Here is a 16,990-nt window from a genome sequence, read left to right on the forward strand (position 1 = left end):
GGTAGAAGTTCAGCGATCATATTACAAACATGAGACACGACGATTAAATAGCACTCGCCTCGGCCTCCTACGGAGGGAAGACGAGGTCCTCGTTGACGACAGCGTTTGCCACGGTGGGCTCATCGTCGGCGATAACGATGACAGGCTCCTCCTCCGGTGGAGATGACGTTGCGGCAATGCTTGGTGTGGAGGTATCCAGGGTGGAGATCAACATCGGCCTGGGCGAGGAAGCGGCGGCGGCCAGTTCACCCTCCGCGAGCTGGTTGAGGATGATGTTGCGCTGTGTCGCATACCACGCATGCACCTTCTCGTCCATGACCTCCGGGTTCGCCGCCATGAGGAACGCCCAGTCCGTGTTCCTCTTCTTCGCCGCCGTGGTGGCATTGAGCAGGTTGATCCGCACGCTCTAGTTCTTCAACATCGTCTTCCAGCTCGTGTAGAACTTCTCGGCTCGCGCTACGGCGTGCGTCCTGGCGTCGATCATGCACTTTTCCAGGGAAGCCTGAAGACACTCGGTTGGCGGGCCCATGAGCTTCGCCGCCTTGGCTGCCTTGTTCCGGGGTGCCCTCCGCCGCGCCGGGAAATTGGGTTGTACGTGCCGCCCTTGGCGAGCGCCGCACGTGTGTCAGACCATTTCTTGCAGCTCCTGCTGCGAGTGAAGACATGGAGGATCTTGAACTCGGCGTTCTTGTTGTCGTCCCGGTATATTTGGTACGCTCGAACCATATGCAAAAATAGGGCGAAACTCGTCGGCAACAAGACCCCGACCGCGGCAGCGGCCAGGAGGAGGAAGATGGGCTGCCTCTTATTGGGTTCGGGTCGTCGCCCGGAGCCGCCTCGCGCGAGACGACCCGGGTCGAGGGTGGGAAGGGAGGAGAGGGGATGGGAGGGGCGGTGGTGGAGGGAGGGAGGGGCGGCGGCGGCGCTGAGAGGGTACTTACTAACCAAACAGTATAACTTTTCCACAAAATGTGGCAAGCTACAGTTGTGGCTATGAGCTAACCTCACACTTTGATCTGTTCGCTATCTCTGGCAAGCATAGTACCAGTTTACTCCACTAAGTATGATCAATTATATGCAAGGCATCCAACAGTTACGATATAATCTTATTAGGAATTCCTTGTTCTGACAGAATGTTTCTTTTCTTATTGTAGATTTGATTTACAAGAGGGTTGAACATTGACTGTTCGGACTATTATTGCTGGGATTTTAAAGTCAAATTGCACCGAGAGAAATGGCCGAGTCTTCTCTTGTTCTTGTCATAACAAAGATTGGCGCGGCTGCGGCACTACAGGCTAGTTCAATTCTTGCAAACAGAGCAGATGCTGTGGTAGCAATCCCAAATGACATGATACTGATAAGAAATGAACTGGAGCTTATGCACGCATTTCTTATGGATAATCACAGGACAGGTGTGTCAGATCAAGTCACTGAAACTTGGATTGGTCAAGTCCGTAGATTGGCACATAACATGGAAGACATTGTGGATCAGTTTATCTATGTTGTAGGCACACATCATCAGCAAGAATCGTCATGGTTGGGTTGTGTGAAGAAAGTAGTCAAGAAACCTCAATCTCTATTAACTCTAGATGAGATTGCCATTAAAATTCAGAATATAAATCGAGAACTTCAACGACTTAAGCTAAGTAAGGACTGGACTCAACCAATATCAGGTGTGAGTGATTTTCCTGCAAAACACTATGACCTCCAGCATCAAGCATACCTTCCTGGTCATGATTTCTCGATTGCTGCTGATGAGCTTGTAGGGTTAGAAAAGAACAAAGAAAGCTTGATCAGGTCCTTGCATATGGAAGATTGCTCCAAGCTGCGGATGATTTCTGTCTGGGGTATGGGTGGTATTGGAAAAAGCACCCTTGTCACAAATGTGTACAGGGAGGAAGCAACAAGCTTCGAATGCCATGCATGGATTTCTGTGTCCCAGTCATTTGAATTGGTTGACATCTGGAAACAAATGTTGAAAAAAATTAATGTTCAAGACAAGCCAGAGTATGATTTTGAACATATGAGTAGCGAAGAGCTTCAAGTGAAAGTGAAGGAAATCCTTCACAAAAAGAGATATTTGATCATATTGGATGATGTATGGACATCCATAGATCTAATGAAAATTAAAGAGGTTCTTGTTGATGATTGCATGGGAAGCAGGATAATCACCACAAGCAGAAGTGAGGAAGTTGCTGCGATAGCGGATGATGGTTGTACTTTAAGAGTAGAGCCATTAGATCACCATGATTCATGGCGGCTATTTTGTAGGAAGGCATTTCCAAAAACTGAAAATCACATGTGCCCTCCAGAGTTACATCTGTATGGTGAAAGAATAGTGAACAAATGTGATGGTCTACCGCTTGCTCTTGTATCAATAGGGAGCATATTGTCCCTTAGAACAAAAAATATTGTAGAATGGAAGCTGTTTGAGGATCATCTTATTTGGGAGCTGCACCATAATGAGAACCTCAACCATGTGGAGAAGATTCTGAATTTAAGCTACAAGTATCTTCCCAACTATTTGAAGAGTTGTTTCTTGTATTGTGCTATATTCCCAGAAGACTATGCTATTGATGCAGATTATTTGATTAAATTATGGATCTCTGAAGGGTTTATTGAACAAAGAGGGACTTGCAGCTTAGAAGTTGTTGCTGAAGGTTATCTTGAAGAACTCATTAGACGAAACATGCTTCATGTTTCAGCAAGGAACAGCTTTGGCAAGATTAAGTTTCTTGAAATGCACGATCTTGTGCGAGAGCTAGCAATATTCTGCTCCAAAAAGGAGAATTTCAGCATAATTTATGATTCCAGCCATAGAGTGGTACCGGCAGGATTGATTTCTCGTCGAATTGGGGTGCACAAGTGCAATGAGGACCTCACAACAAGAATAGATGTATCAAAGGCTCGGACCATACTTTGTTTTGACTCTACAATGCCATCAGCTCTTTGGTCCACTGTTCTAGAACATTGCAAGTATATTGCCGTGTTGGACTTATCATACATTGCAATTGAGGTTATCCCACATTCGGTTGGTGAGCTATTTAACCTCAAGTTTTTGAACTTAGATGTGACCCCAGTGAAGGAACTACCCAAATCAATTAGGAATCTTAACAAGCTTGAGACATTGAGTCTGGAAGATACAAACTGTTTGGTATTACCACATGGGGCTACAAAGCTTAAAAAATTGAGACATTTTAATATGTGGAAAAATCTGCGTGACTCAGAGTTGACTTTCAAGACTTATGAATCCACTGAACCGTTTGAGGGTTTGTGGTTTCTGAAGGAACTTAAGACACTGCATTCAGTTAGAGCTAGCAAAGTTCTTGTTGAAAAAATAGGGAACTTGTCTCAGCTTTGCAGCCTTATGATTAATGAGGTAAAAACAATCCATTGTGCACAACTCTGCAGCTCTTTATCAAAGATGGTCCAACTCCAGAGTTTGACAATAAGAGCCATTGATGAGAATGAGGTGCTCCAACTTGAAGCATTGACACTGTCAAACCCTCTTCAAACGCTTTGTTTGGAAGGGAAACTGTCAGAAGGAACCCTGAAATCTCCGTTTTTCTCAACCCATGGACATGTGCTTTTTGAACTATCACTATCTTGGTCTCAGTTCAGTGAGGATCCATTGCCGCTCCTCTCAGGGTTTTTAAAGTTGACCCATTTAGATCTTAGGAGAGCTTATATTGGGCAGAAGATAAACTTCGCGGCTGGCTGGTTCCCAGATTTGAAGGTGATGCGTTTGCGAGATTTGCCATGCGTCAATGAAATATGCATTGATGAAGGAGCTTTGGGCCGCCTTGAAGATATTATTATCCATAAACTTGTGGAACTTCGGGGCTTTCCTGAACAGCTAGAATACCTCAAATATGCACACTTTTCTGGCTTGCATCCTGATAATCAACAGCAAAGCTAGATCACACCCCGAAGGTTTAGATAAGGTTGTCAAACTTCCCACCTCACATATTGTTCCCACTTTTTCATGCCTTGTGATGTCAAATTTGCCCACACGCACCAAAATTTCCTTTAATACAAGAGTTGACGATATTTTTTGTCTGCAGATCGGAAATAACACGAACATCTTTTCCAAGAATGATTTCCGGTTTTTGTCATCAAAGAGGGATCTATCTCAGTTGAGCGCTGGATAAATAATGTAAAGTTGTCCACTTGGTTTATCTCTTTGTCAAAGAGTGATGCCGCTGTTTTAAGTTGCAACTCGTGGCTACTTAGTTTGATTTCTTTAAATTATGTAATATAAGGTGCACTGTCAGGGTTTTTTTGACCCTTTGCCCAGTTTTTACCCGTTCCCGGCGTTTCGTTTAGGTTTAATTTCCGTTTGTACTGAGCTTTGTTGATTCCATATACCTCTTTGATAACGTCAGTTACTCTCTTTATCAACTGATGTGTAATAAGTAATAAGGCATGGGAGTGATTGTCAACACCCGGATTTTTAAGTCCAGATGCATATTATGCCATTCATCGCAATCCCAGGAAGATTATTTTTGTGAGACATAACAGTTGAATATCGTAGAGTCATCATTCATTACAATACCAATAGTTATTACATAAAAAGGATCACATGCTCCAGTCTCATTACAACACTTGATCTATCGATCATTACACAAATACGTAGCGGAAGCGAAGTAGTAGTGGACTATCTATTCCACAGGCAACGCTTGACGTTAGAAAAAGCTCCTAGTTGTCGTAGACGTCCTGTTGGCCGTCATCTTCATACTGCTGTTCAGCTTCATAGTCTGGCCATTTGAATAGCCAGGGACACAGACGTGAGTACTTTCAAGTACTCGCAAACTAATACTAGGGTAAGCACTAACATTTCTATTGAGAGTGTTCTAAGCTCTAGGGTTATTTGCATAAAGCCAATTTTTAGTTCATAAACACTTTAGTAAAAGACTCCTCATGTGCTAACTAACTCAAGTGCGAACATTAGTGTCATTCCCACAACTTTGTTGTGATTCAATTCAAAGTCACCTTTCAAGTTCAATTCACAAGTCATATTTGATATAAATTTCTGATGACGGAACCATATGGATTTTCCAACTGTCCATGACCGCGGATGCGGCTATTCGAATAGGTTTACACTCTGCAGAGGTTGCAAACTTGTGCCACAACATTTGATTGCATCCTTCAAGGATAACCTTGAATAATCGTAACTCAGTAAGCGGATCATCAACCGTTAACCTTTCACTTACACATCCTAGTATAGGCACCTCTCCCCATGAGCTTGGCCTCCCGGTGATAGCCAACTGCTATCCCGGGAACTGCACAGGGCTTGGGTCGTACATTCACCTCATTTCACGTCATTTCACTTTTAACGGAGGCAGCCTCGGCATGACCTCTATGACGCTTGTTTAGAGCGAACCCATACTAAGATACATAAACTTCCAGTTAAGCCCTACCCATAATCAGGTATTGTGGGGGTACTCAAAAATTGGAATGGTATCGCATCCAAACCCAACCATCAGTTTTATGAAGTTCACCAATTCAATTCAAGTCACATTCACCTTCAAAATCTTTCAATGGAATGACTCATCATTCCAAGGTTTTTAAAGTCATTTCAAATCACATGTTCCCATCTAGAGTAGTCATTTTTAATTTAGCACTAGCAACTAAGTATGAGGGGTGCTAAGTAGTTTGTATTGCTTCTAAACTAACTTTGATGCTCTTGTACCAATCCAGTACTAACCAAGTGAATCATAAATCAAAAGTTAACTTTGGTAAATCAATTCCAATAAAGTTTGTAAAGTAAAAACTTGGGATAGGACCATTGAGCATAAAGTAAATTGGGGTAATGCTTTGCTCTTGTAGAGCTTTGCACTTTGCAAGAATATTTGCTTGCCTTTGTTGGGGTATTGATCAAAGTGGTCTTCTTCTCCTTGGAAGTAGACCTCCTCCTCCTCTTGATACTCCTCGGTAATCACCACACAAGTCTTAAGGCTAAACTAAGCACACACATGGTTCACACAAGTTATTCATTCATCATAACACTTATCAATAGGGGTTGGCTTGTGTGTTAAGAAAAACTTGTAAGAGAGAAATAATTTCCTCTCATTGAATCTTTTTACAATTTAATTTCCTCAAATAATAATAAGGTATGAATTCACGTTGATCAAGTTCAACCATTCATATCTATCATTTGGGGAACATGATTTAAATGAGGTACTAACCTCATACCATTTAGTTCTTACTTTAACAACAATTTAATGTCTCTAAGTAATCCAATATGAGATGATATAGACTAAGTCAACACATCACTTTGAATTGCTTAGGACCATAATTTAAATGAGAGGGAACCTCTCATACTATTTGAGAAATTAATTTGGATAAGTTTAAAAGGGCTAGAAATAGCTACATAGCCATTATTTTGCTCTAGTCCAAGATCATACAAACAACTATGTCATATTCTTACGTATTCTGATAGATAATATGAAATGTGATTTTTCAGAGTTGGAATCACTCAAAAAGCATTTTTGGGTGATTTTTAATAAATGTTTGAAGTTGAAAAAGTCCCTCACTTGTTATTTTCGTCACATTAATTCTACAAGGAATTTAGAGGTGGTACCAGTGTAGTTGTTTAGATAATTTTCTCAGCTTTCCAAATATATAAAAATTATTGAATTTGGCCCAGTAGATTTATTTCTATTTAACTTTGAAAATGGCATCAGTATGCAATTTGAATTAAACAGAATTTCGGATTTGAACTTAACGGGCTGGCGGGAAAATAACTGGGCCCAAATCATTTAAATGCGCACATGCCAGCCCACCATGCGTCCAGCACGCGTGGGCTGCCTGACAGGCGGGGGCCACTAGTGAGCGGGTGTGACTTACCGAAACGGTATGTGATACGTCCCCGACGTATCCATAATTTCTGTCGTTCCATGCTTGTTTTATGACAATACTTACATGTTTTGCTTGCACTTTATAATGTTTTTATGCGTTTTCCGGAACTAACCTATTAACAAGATGCCACAGTGCCAGTTCCTGTTTTCTGCTGTTTTTGGTTCCAGAAAGGCTGTTCGGGCAATATTCTCGGAATTGGACGAAATCAACGCCAAACCTCCTATTTTTCCCGGAAGGCTCCAGAACACCGAAGAAGAGTCGGAGAGGGGCCGGAGGGCCACCACACCATAAGGCGGCGCGGCCTGGCCTGGGCACGCGCCGGCCTATGGTGGGGAGCCCCCAGGTGCCCCCCTGCGCCGCCTCTTCGCCTATAAAATCCCTTTCGACCTAAAAACACCGTACCACTGGACGAAACTCCAAAAAGACTCCAGGGCCGCCGCCACCGTCGCGAAACTCCAATTCGGGGGACATAACTCTCTGTTCCGGCACCCTGCCGGGACGGGGAAGTGCCCCCGGAAGCCATCTCCATCAACGCCATCGCCTCCATCATGCTCCGTGAGTAGTTCCCCCATGGACTACGGGTTCTACCTGTAGCTAGTTGGTATTCTCTCCCCCATGTACTTCAATACAATGATCTCATGAGCTGCCTTACATGATTGAGATTCATCTGATGTAATCGGTGTTGTGTTTGTCGGGATCCGATGGATTGTTACGTTATGATTGTCTATCTACAAAGTTTATGAAGTTATTGTTGCTGCAATCTTGTTGTGTTTAATGCTTGTCACTAGGGCCCGAGTGGCATGATCTTAGATTTGAGCTCTATACTTATTGCTTAGATTGTATCTACAAGTTGTATGCACATGTCTATGTCCAGAACCAAAGACCCCAAAGTGACAGAAATTGGGACAATTGGAGGGGAAGGCTTAGATATGAGGATCACATGTTTTCACGGAGTGTTAATGCTTTGCTCCGGTGCTCTATTAAAAGGAGTACCTTAATATCCAGTAGATTCCCTACAGGCCCGGCTGCCACCGGCTGGTAGGACAAAAGATGTTGTGCAAGTTTCTCATTGCGAGCACGTACGACTATTATTGGAAAACATGCCTACATGATTAATGATCTTGATATTCTATCTTAATGCTATTTCAATCCTATCAATTGCCCGACTGTAATTTGTTCACCCAACACTTGTTATTGGAGAGTTGCCACTAGTGTAGATAGCTGGGAACCCCGGTCCATCTTTCATCATTATATACTCGTTCTACATGTCATTGGAAGTAGTATCAACTGTCTTCTGGTGCCATTGCTCCTGTGTTACTATTACTGCTGCTGTGTTACTGTTACTATTGCTCTCATATCACTGCTACTTTCACATCACCCCTGTTGCTAGTGCTTTTCCAAGTGCAGCTGAATTGACAACTCGGTTGTTAAGGCTTATAAGTATTCTTTACCTCCCCTTGTGTCGAATCAATAAATTTGGGTTTTACTTCCCTCGAAGACTGTTGCGATCCCCTATACTTGTGGGTCATCAAGACTATTTTCTCGGCGCCGTTGCCGGGAGGCATAGCTCTACTCATAAGTTCACCTGGGGAGTACACTCTACCTCTCTCTCTGTTTTATTTTATTTTGTTTTTCTTAGTTTAATTTTGTCTAGTTTATTTGTGCCTAGTTTATTTCTGTCTAGTATTATTTTCCTTAGTTTACTTTTTCTTAGTTTATTTTTGTCTTGTTTTATTTGTCTCATATATCCAAAAATCCATAAAAATTTGAAAAATCAAAAAATTAAAAATTGCTGTTATGGGAGAACCTACAACCTACTTGGAGCTTATAGAATGTTATAATAATTATAGAGGATCAAGAACTGGTAAAATAATGAGTGCTATGATAGAAAAATTGAATACAATTGCTAAAATCTTGCTTAAACGCCATGATATAAACTGTTGCTCTCAACAGGATACTAAACATCTTAAATTTCAATGTGGCTTTAGTGAGGAATTTTTAATTAAGAACTATAATTGGAATTGCTATATTCATTATGGGTTCGAAGAGGTAGAACAATTTGTCTTATTTATGGGAGCCTCCGAGATAGAATCCTTCATGGTTGAGAATTATGAAACTTGTGTTGTTTGTAAGGACCTTAAAGATTATGTCTCTACTATCCTTAATTCTTGCATAGAATGCTACAGTAGGAATCCTTATATCCTTGATTATAAAGAGAGACACATTAATGCACAAGAATGCACTCACAATTTGCGGGAACCGGTGGAAGAAGAAATTGATGAACCTGAAAGCTCATTGGATGAAAAAGAGGAGGAAATTGATGAACCCGAAAGCTCATTGGATGAAAAAGAAGAGGAGAGCGACGAACAAAAGGAGGAAGAATGGATTAGCTACCCATGTCAACCTTCTAATGAGAGTAACTCTTTATCTCTTACACTATTTGATTGTCCTCCATGCTTACCGGAAGAGGTTGAATGTTATGTTCCTGTGGATTCTCTTGAAATATTACCTATGAGTAAAACTTGTGAGAATAATTATGCTACTGTTATATATGATAATCCATGCTACTTTGATAAATCTTATGATAATGCTTTGTTTGTGCCTGATGTCGAAATGCATGGTACTAAAGAATTTTGTTTGGCAAATGTCTATGATAAAGCTCTAGATGATGGTCCTATGTTACTTGATAATATTAATTGTACTACTAATGAAAATGGGATTGGAGAGTTCTTGACTTATTCTATGAGTCCCATATCTATTGAGATTGATCAACTACCTTGTTATATTATTAATAAAAGTAAGTTTGAAAGTTTTAATTCCACTATTCTTGAACTTGATAAAAATTATGTGTTTGGAAATCATGAAAAGTATGCTGCATGTGATAGTTATATTGTTGAGTTTATTCATGAAGCTACTGAAAATTATTATGAGAGAGGAAAATATGGTTGTAGAAATTTTCATGGTACTAATACACCTCTCTATATGCTGAAATTTTTGAAGTTATTCTTGTTTTATCTTCTTATGCTTGTCACTTTGTTCTTCATGAATTTATTTGTGTACAAGATTCCTTTGCATAGGAAGCATGTTAGACTTAAATGTGTTTTCGATTTGCCTTGATGCTCTCTTTTGCTTCGAATACTATTTCTTGCGAGTGCATCATTAAAACTGCTGAGCCCATCTTAATGGCTGTAAAGAAAGAACTTCTTGGGAGATAACCCATGTGTTATTTTGCTACAGTACTTTGTTTTATATTTGTGTCTTGGAAGTTGTTTACTACTGTAGCAAACTCTCCTTATCTTAGTTTTGTGTTTTGTTGTGCCAAGTGAAGCCTCTAATCGAAGGTTGATACTAGATTTGGATTTCTGCGCAGAAACAGATTTCTATCTGTCACGAATCTGGGCTGTTTTCTCTGTAGGTAACTCAGAAAAATATGCGAATTTACGTGCGTGTTCCTCAGATATGTACGCAACTTTCATTAGTTTTGAGTTTTCTGATTTGAGCAACGGAAGTATTTATTTAAAATTCGTCTTTACTTGGCTGTTCTGTTTTGGCAGATTCTGTCTCTGTTTTTTGCATTGTCTCTTGTGGACTTTAAGCGAGGTTTTCTAGACGTGGAGAGCTGTAGCTAATGTTTTATTGAGTTCTTGCAATGTGCCACTACAGGACCAAGGTGGATTCAAATTTTTTGAGTACTAACCCCTCTAATAAAGTTTATGAGAAGTTTGGTGTGAAGGAAGTTTTCAAGGGTCAAGAGAGGAGGATGATATATGATCAAGAAGAGTGAAAAGTCTAAGCTTGGGGATGCCCCCGTGGTTCATCCCTGCATATTTCAAGAAGACTCAAGCGTCTAAGCTTGGGGATGCCCAAGGCATCCCCTTCTTCATCAACTTATCAGGTTTCTTCTATTGAAACTATATTTTTATTCGGTCACATCTTATGTGCTTTACTTGGAGCGTCTGTGTGTTTATTTTCGTTTTGTTTATGTTTGAATAAATTCGGATCCTAGCAATCCTTGTTTGGGAGAGAGACACGCTCCGCTTTTTCATATGAACACTCGTGTTCTTCGTTTTACTTTTAATGTTCAATGATAAAAGTTGGAAGCTATTGCACTTATTTATATTTGGTTGAAAACAGAAAATGCCTCATCATGTCTTGGATAATTTGACACTTGGCAATTGTTTTGAGCTCTCAAGTAGATCATGATTAAGTTTTTTTTCATGTAGTTTAAACTCATTAGTGGAGAACTACTGTAGAGCTTGTTGAAATTGGTTTGCATAATTGATCTCTCTTAAGGTCTAGATATTTTCTGGTAAAAGTGTTTGAGCAACAAGGAAGACAGTGTAGAGTATTATAATGCTTGCAATATGTTCTTATGTAAGTTTTGCTGTACCGGTTCATACTTGTGTTTGCTTCAAATAACCTTGCTAGCCCAAAGCCTTGTACTGAGAGGGAATGCTTCTCGTGCATCCAAAACCTTGAGCCAAAACCTATGCCATTTGTGTCCACCATACCTACCTACTATGTGGTATTTTCTGCCATTCCAAAGTAAATTGCTTGAGTGCTACCTTTAAACAATTCAAAATTTATAACCTCTAATTTGTGTCAATGTTTAATAGCTCATGAGGAAGTATGTGGTGTTTATCTTTCAATCTTGTTGGGGAACTTTCACCAATGGACTAGTGGCTTCATCCGCTTATCCAATAACTTTGCAAAAAGAGCTGGCAATGGGATTCCCGAGTCCCAAATTAATTAACAAAAATAGACACTCCTCCATGGTATGTGATTGTTGGACGGCACCCGAAGGATTCGGTTAGCCATGGATTGTGTAAGCAAAGGTTGGGAGGAGTGTCATCATAATAAAACTAAAATAAAAAGGCACTCCTTCATGGTATGAGATTGTTGGCAGGCACCCGAGGATTCGGTTAGCCATGGTTTGTGAAAGAAAGGTTGGAAGGAGCGCCACCCAAAAATAAAAATAATTCATGGGAGCCGCTCTTTGAAGGTTTGTCTGGCAAGGGGGTTAGAGTGCCCACTACCATTCGTTGACAACAACAAACACCTCTCAAAACTTTACCTTTATGCTCTCTATATGTTTTCAAAACCAAAGCTCTAGCACAAATACAGCAATCAATGCTTCCCTCTGCGAAGGGCCATTCTTTTACTTTATGTTGAGTCAGTTTACCTACTTCCTTCCATCTTAGAAGCAAACACTTGTGTCAACTGTGCATTGATTCTTACATACTTGCTTATTCGCATTCATTATATTACTTTGTGTTGACAATTATCCATGAGATATGCATGTTGAAAGTTGAAAGCAACCGCTGAAACTTATATCTTCCTTTGTGTTGCTTCGATGCCTTTACTTTGAATTTATTGCTTTATGAGTTAACTCTTATGCAAGACTTTTGATGCTTGTCTTGAAAGTACTCTTCATGAAAAGTTTTGCTATATGTTATCTATTTGTTAGCAACTATAGATCATTGCCTTGAGTCACTTCATTCATTTCATATGCTTTGTAATAGTATGATCAAGGTTATGTAAGTAGCATGTCACTACAGAAATTATTCTTTTTATCGTTTACCTGCTCGGGACGAGCAGGAACTAAGCTTGGGGATGCTGATACGTCCCCGACGTATCCATAATTTCTGTCGTTCCATGCTTGTTTTATGACAATACTTACATGTTTTGCTTTCACTTTATAATGTTTTTATACGTTTTCCGGAACTAACCTATTAACAAGATGCCACAGTGCCAGTTCCTGTTTTCTGCTGTTTTTGGTTCCAGAAAGGCTGTTCGGGCAATATTCTCGGAATTGGACGAAATCAACGCCAAACCTCCTATTTTTCCCGGAAGGCTCCAGAACACCGAAGAAGAGTCGGAGAGGGGCCAGAGGGCCACCACACCATAAGGCGGCGCGGCCTGGCCTGGGCCCGCGCCGGCCTATGGTGGGGAGCCCCCAGGTGCCCCCCTGCGCCGCCTCTTTGCCTATAAAATCCCTTTCGACCTAAAAACACCGTACCACTGGACGAAACTCCAAAAAGACTCCAGGGGCGCCGCCACCGTCGCGAAACTCCAATTCGGGGGACAGAACTCTCTGTTCCGGCACCCTGCCGGGACGGGGAAGTGCCCCGGAAGCCATCTCCATCAACGCCATCGCCTCCATCATGCTCCGTGAGTAGTTCCCCCATGGACTACGGGTTCTAGCTGTAGCTAGTTGGTATTCTCTCCCCCATGTACTTCAATACAATGATCTCATGAGCTGCCTTACATGATTGAGATTCATCTGATGTAATCGGTGTTGTGTTTGTCGGGATCCGATGGATTGTTACGTTATGATTGTCTATCTACAAAGTTTATGAAGTTATTGTTGCTGCAATCTTGTTGTGTTTAATGCTTGTCACTAGGGCCCGAGTGGCATGATCTTAGATTTGAGCTCTATACTTATTGCTTAGATTGTATCTACAAGTTGTATGCACATGTCTATGTCCAGAACCAAAGACCCCAAAGTGACGAAATTGGGACAATTGGAGGGGAAGGCTTAGATATGAGGATCACATGTTTTCACGGAGTGTTAATGCTTTGCTCCGGTGCTCTATTAAAAGGAGTACCTTAATATCCGATAGATTCCCTACGAGGCCCGGCTGCCACCGGCTGGTAGGACAAAAGATGTTGTGCAAGTTTCTCATTGCGAGCACGTACGACTATTATTGGAAAACATGCCTACATGATTAATGATCTTGATATTCTATCTTAATGCTATTTCAATCCTATCAATTGCCCGACTGTAATTTGTTCACCCAACACTTGTTATTGGAGAGTTGCCACTAGTGTAGATAGCTGGGAACCCCGGTCCATCTTTCATCATTATATACTCGTTCTACATGTCATTGGAAGTAGTATCAAGCTGTCTTCCGGTGCCATTGCTCCTGTGTTACTATTACTCGCTGCTGTGTTACTATTACTACTGCTCTCATATCACTGCTACTTTCACATCACCCCTGTTGCTAGTGCTTTTCCGGGTGCAGCTGAATTGACAACTCAGTTGTTAAGGCTTATAAGTATTCTTTACCTCCCCTTGTGTCGAATCAATAAATTTGGGTTTTACTTCCCTCGAAGACTGTTGCGATCCCCTATACTTGTGGGTCATCAGTATGCAGAGCTGGGAGACGTTGGATCAGACGACGATCGAACGGCGGAGCATCGTCGTCGGCGGCGGCGAGAAGCAGGTGCGGGCACGGCGGAGGTAGGGGGTCGGCGGCGCTCCCGGGATCCGGTGATCGACGGCGATGGGCTGCGGCGACGTTGTGGACGACGGCGGACCTCCTCGAACAGACGGCGTCTTCTGGGGCAGCTCCTAGCTCCTTCTTCTTCTGCGGCGGCGCTACGGCTAAGGTGGTGAAATTGGAGGAGGGTGGTGAGCAATGTCTAGCAGAGAGGTGGAGAGGAGGGGTTGTGATGAGAGGGGAAGGCGACGGTGTGTTGGATTGGGAGCGGGAGGGGCTCCTTTTATAGCGGCGGATGGTGGCCGTGGCTCTGCGATGAGGTCATCGTCGACGACGCGGCTACAGGGGCAGGAAGGCACTGACAATGACGCGCGCGTGTTGGCGATGTCATGGCGGTCACGTAGGGCTTGACGTCGGTGAAAACGAGGCTCTGGCGAGGACGGGCGCGTGACCGAAGCTCGCAGTACCGCGGAGAACGTCGGTGATGGCGTCGTTGCGTACGGTGTTCCCGCGGGCCAATGGAGTTGTCCCTCGCGTTGCTGGTGTCACGAGTGTCCTTATGGCGCAGAGAGAAAGGGGAGGGGTCGACGGAGGTGACCAGACGACGTCGTGTCCGTGCACGTCTGTGACACTCACCATGCGCGCTCTGGCATGCGTGGGCGTCTCTGGGCGTGCACGTCCTGGCGCGTGTGGTGCAGCATTGGCTCGAGCATTGTGTCTGGCACGCTCAGGGGAGTGAGAGGAAGTGCAGAGACATGGTTTGGCATGCTGGATTTGATCAGGAGTGAGAGAGGTGGTGTGTGGCCATGTCATGCCACGGCATGGCATGGTTCTCCAATATTTTGCACAAACTAAAGTGTCTCCAGTACTGGGATGATGCAAGGTGGGAAAGAGAGTACTGCTGATGACCTAGGGTCGATGGTGTAGGCCTTTGTCCACTGGTTTTTAGAAGGTATGGTGTTGGCAGCTCAAGGCACACAAGGTGCTCGGCCAAATGGCCGCAAGAACTCTACTTTGAAATTTTTGAATGAATTTTGGTGGGTTGCTGTCATATATTATTTGCAGTAGAATGGTGGTGGTGGTGGTCAAATTTGAAGTGGTTTGCAAAATTTCAAAATGCACCTAATGTTGAATCTGTTTCAATGTCTCTACTTTTCTTGATCACCATTTGAAATTGAGCAAGAATTTGCAGGGGTTGTTTCGGGAAAAGTTTTTCACCTTGATGTTGTCTTGGATGAGGTGCAAAGAGTTGGCAGGGTTTAGTTTAGAAATTTTCCAAAACAGGGGCTCAAAGAGGGCATCAGGCTAACTTTTGCCAAAATGACCATTAGTGCATGTGAGCTTGTTTTGATTTCAAATTTGATTCAATTTGAGTTTCTTTGATTCCAAAAGTTCTAATAAGTGTTTAGTAACCATTTACACCCAATGGTGCAAGCTAAAATGGTCTAGGTTAACGATTTGCAAAAATGGTATAAACCATATGTGAGTGTTGGTTTGTTTTTCTCATTTCTTTTCTTCTTTTATTTTTCCTTCTTCTTTGTTGATCATGTGTTCATAGATTAGGGTTTTAGCACAATTGTAATCACACAAGCAATCATCATGGCAAATGCACACTAACACAATAATTAAAGGTGAGTTATATGCATAGCACTTGGAGTATTAAAAAGTTTTTGGTGGTTCTTGATTTTGCATTTTGGAAACTCTCTTTCTTTCTTTATTGAAAATTTGGGATGTTACAAACCCTTCCCCCTTACAAAAAATCTCGTCCCGAGATCATAAAGAAAACTAGGTACTAAAAAGATCGGGGAATTCCTTCTTCATATATTCTTCTCGCTCCCAAGTGGCTTCTTCTTCGGTATGATTGCTCCATTGAATTTTTAAGAACTTGATACTTCTGGTGAGGGTGGTCCTGAAAGCTTCTTCAAGGATGCGAATAGGCACTTCGCGGTATGTCAGGTCCTTGTTGATATCAACAGCTCTGTGATCGATGTTCTTGAACACTTCCGTCTTCTCCGGTACTTCTAAGCACTTCCGAAGTAGTGAGATGTGAAACACATTGTGCACAGCGGACATTTCTTCTGGTAGTTCAAGCTGATATGAAACTTCTCCTCGGTGACTCAGAATTTTGAAGGGTCCGACATATCTGGGGGCGAGCTTTCCTCTGAGTTGGAATCTCTGCATTCCTTTGAGGGGTGAGACTTTGAGATACACAAAATCTCCGATGTCGAAGGTCATCTCTCGACGTCTCTTGTCGGCGTAACTCTTCTGTCTTGACTGGGCGGTCTTCAGGTATTCACGGATCTTGTGAACCTTCTCTTCGGCTTCGCGGAGAATATCGGGGCCGAAGACTTGACTATCTCCGACTTCCGACCAATTCAGAGGGGTACGGCACTTCCTTCAGTACATGGCTTCAAAGGGGGCCATTTGTAAGATGGCTTGATAACTGTTGTTGTATGAGAATTCTGCGTAAGGTAGGCAGTCTTCCCATTTGGATCCATACTCTAGCACACATGTTGTCAACATATCTTCAAGTATCTGGTTGACTCTCTCGGTCTGTCCGTCAGTCTGCGGGTGATAAGCTGTGCTTAAATTCAGCCGGGTTCCTAGTCCTTCATGTACTTTCTGCCAGAATCTTGAGGTGAATTGAGATCCTCTATCTGACACTATAGACTTCGGGGTTCCGTGCAGGCTGACTATTCTGGAGATGTATAACTCAGCTAGCTTCGGGCCTTGGTATGTGGTCTTGACGGGGATGAAATGGGCGACCTTTGTTAATCTATCGACCACTACCCAAATGGAATCATTTCCTCTACTAGATTTGGGCAATCCTGTGATAAAGTCCATTCCTATAGAGTCCCACTTCCATTCAGGAATCTGTAATGGCTGCAACAATCCTGCGGGTCGTT

The 16,990-nt window shown here is 42.5% G+C and overlaps 1 protein-coding gene across 1 annotated transcript; it reads left to right on the forward strand.

Moving 5' to 3' along the window:
• Positions 1-1,234: 1,234 nt before the first annotated feature.
• On the forward strand, positions 1,235-3,919 carry LOC124672052 (disease resistance protein RPM1-like). The gene has a single exon (XM_047208346.1). It carries the CDS (start codon positions 1,235-1,237, stop codon positions 3,917-3,919), a length of 2,685 nt encoding a protein of 894 aa, XP_047064302.1.
• The last annotated feature ends 13,071 nt before the right edge of the window (positions 3,920-16,990 follow it).

This window comes from Lolium rigidum, chromosome 7 (assembly GCF_022539505.1).
Source record: "Lolium rigidum isolate FL_2022 chromosome 7, APGP_CSIRO_Lrig_0.1, whole genome shotgun sequence".
NCBI classification, from domain to species: domain Eukaryota; kingdom Viridiplantae; phylum Streptophyta; class Magnoliopsida; order Poales; family Poaceae; genus Lolium; species Lolium rigidum.

What these genes read in the sequence shown, in the direction of transcription:
- LOC124672052 (XM_047208346.1), top strand. Translation starts at nt 1,235, where the DNA reads ATGGCCGAGTCTTCTCTTGTTCTTGTCATAACAAAGATTGGCGCGGCT.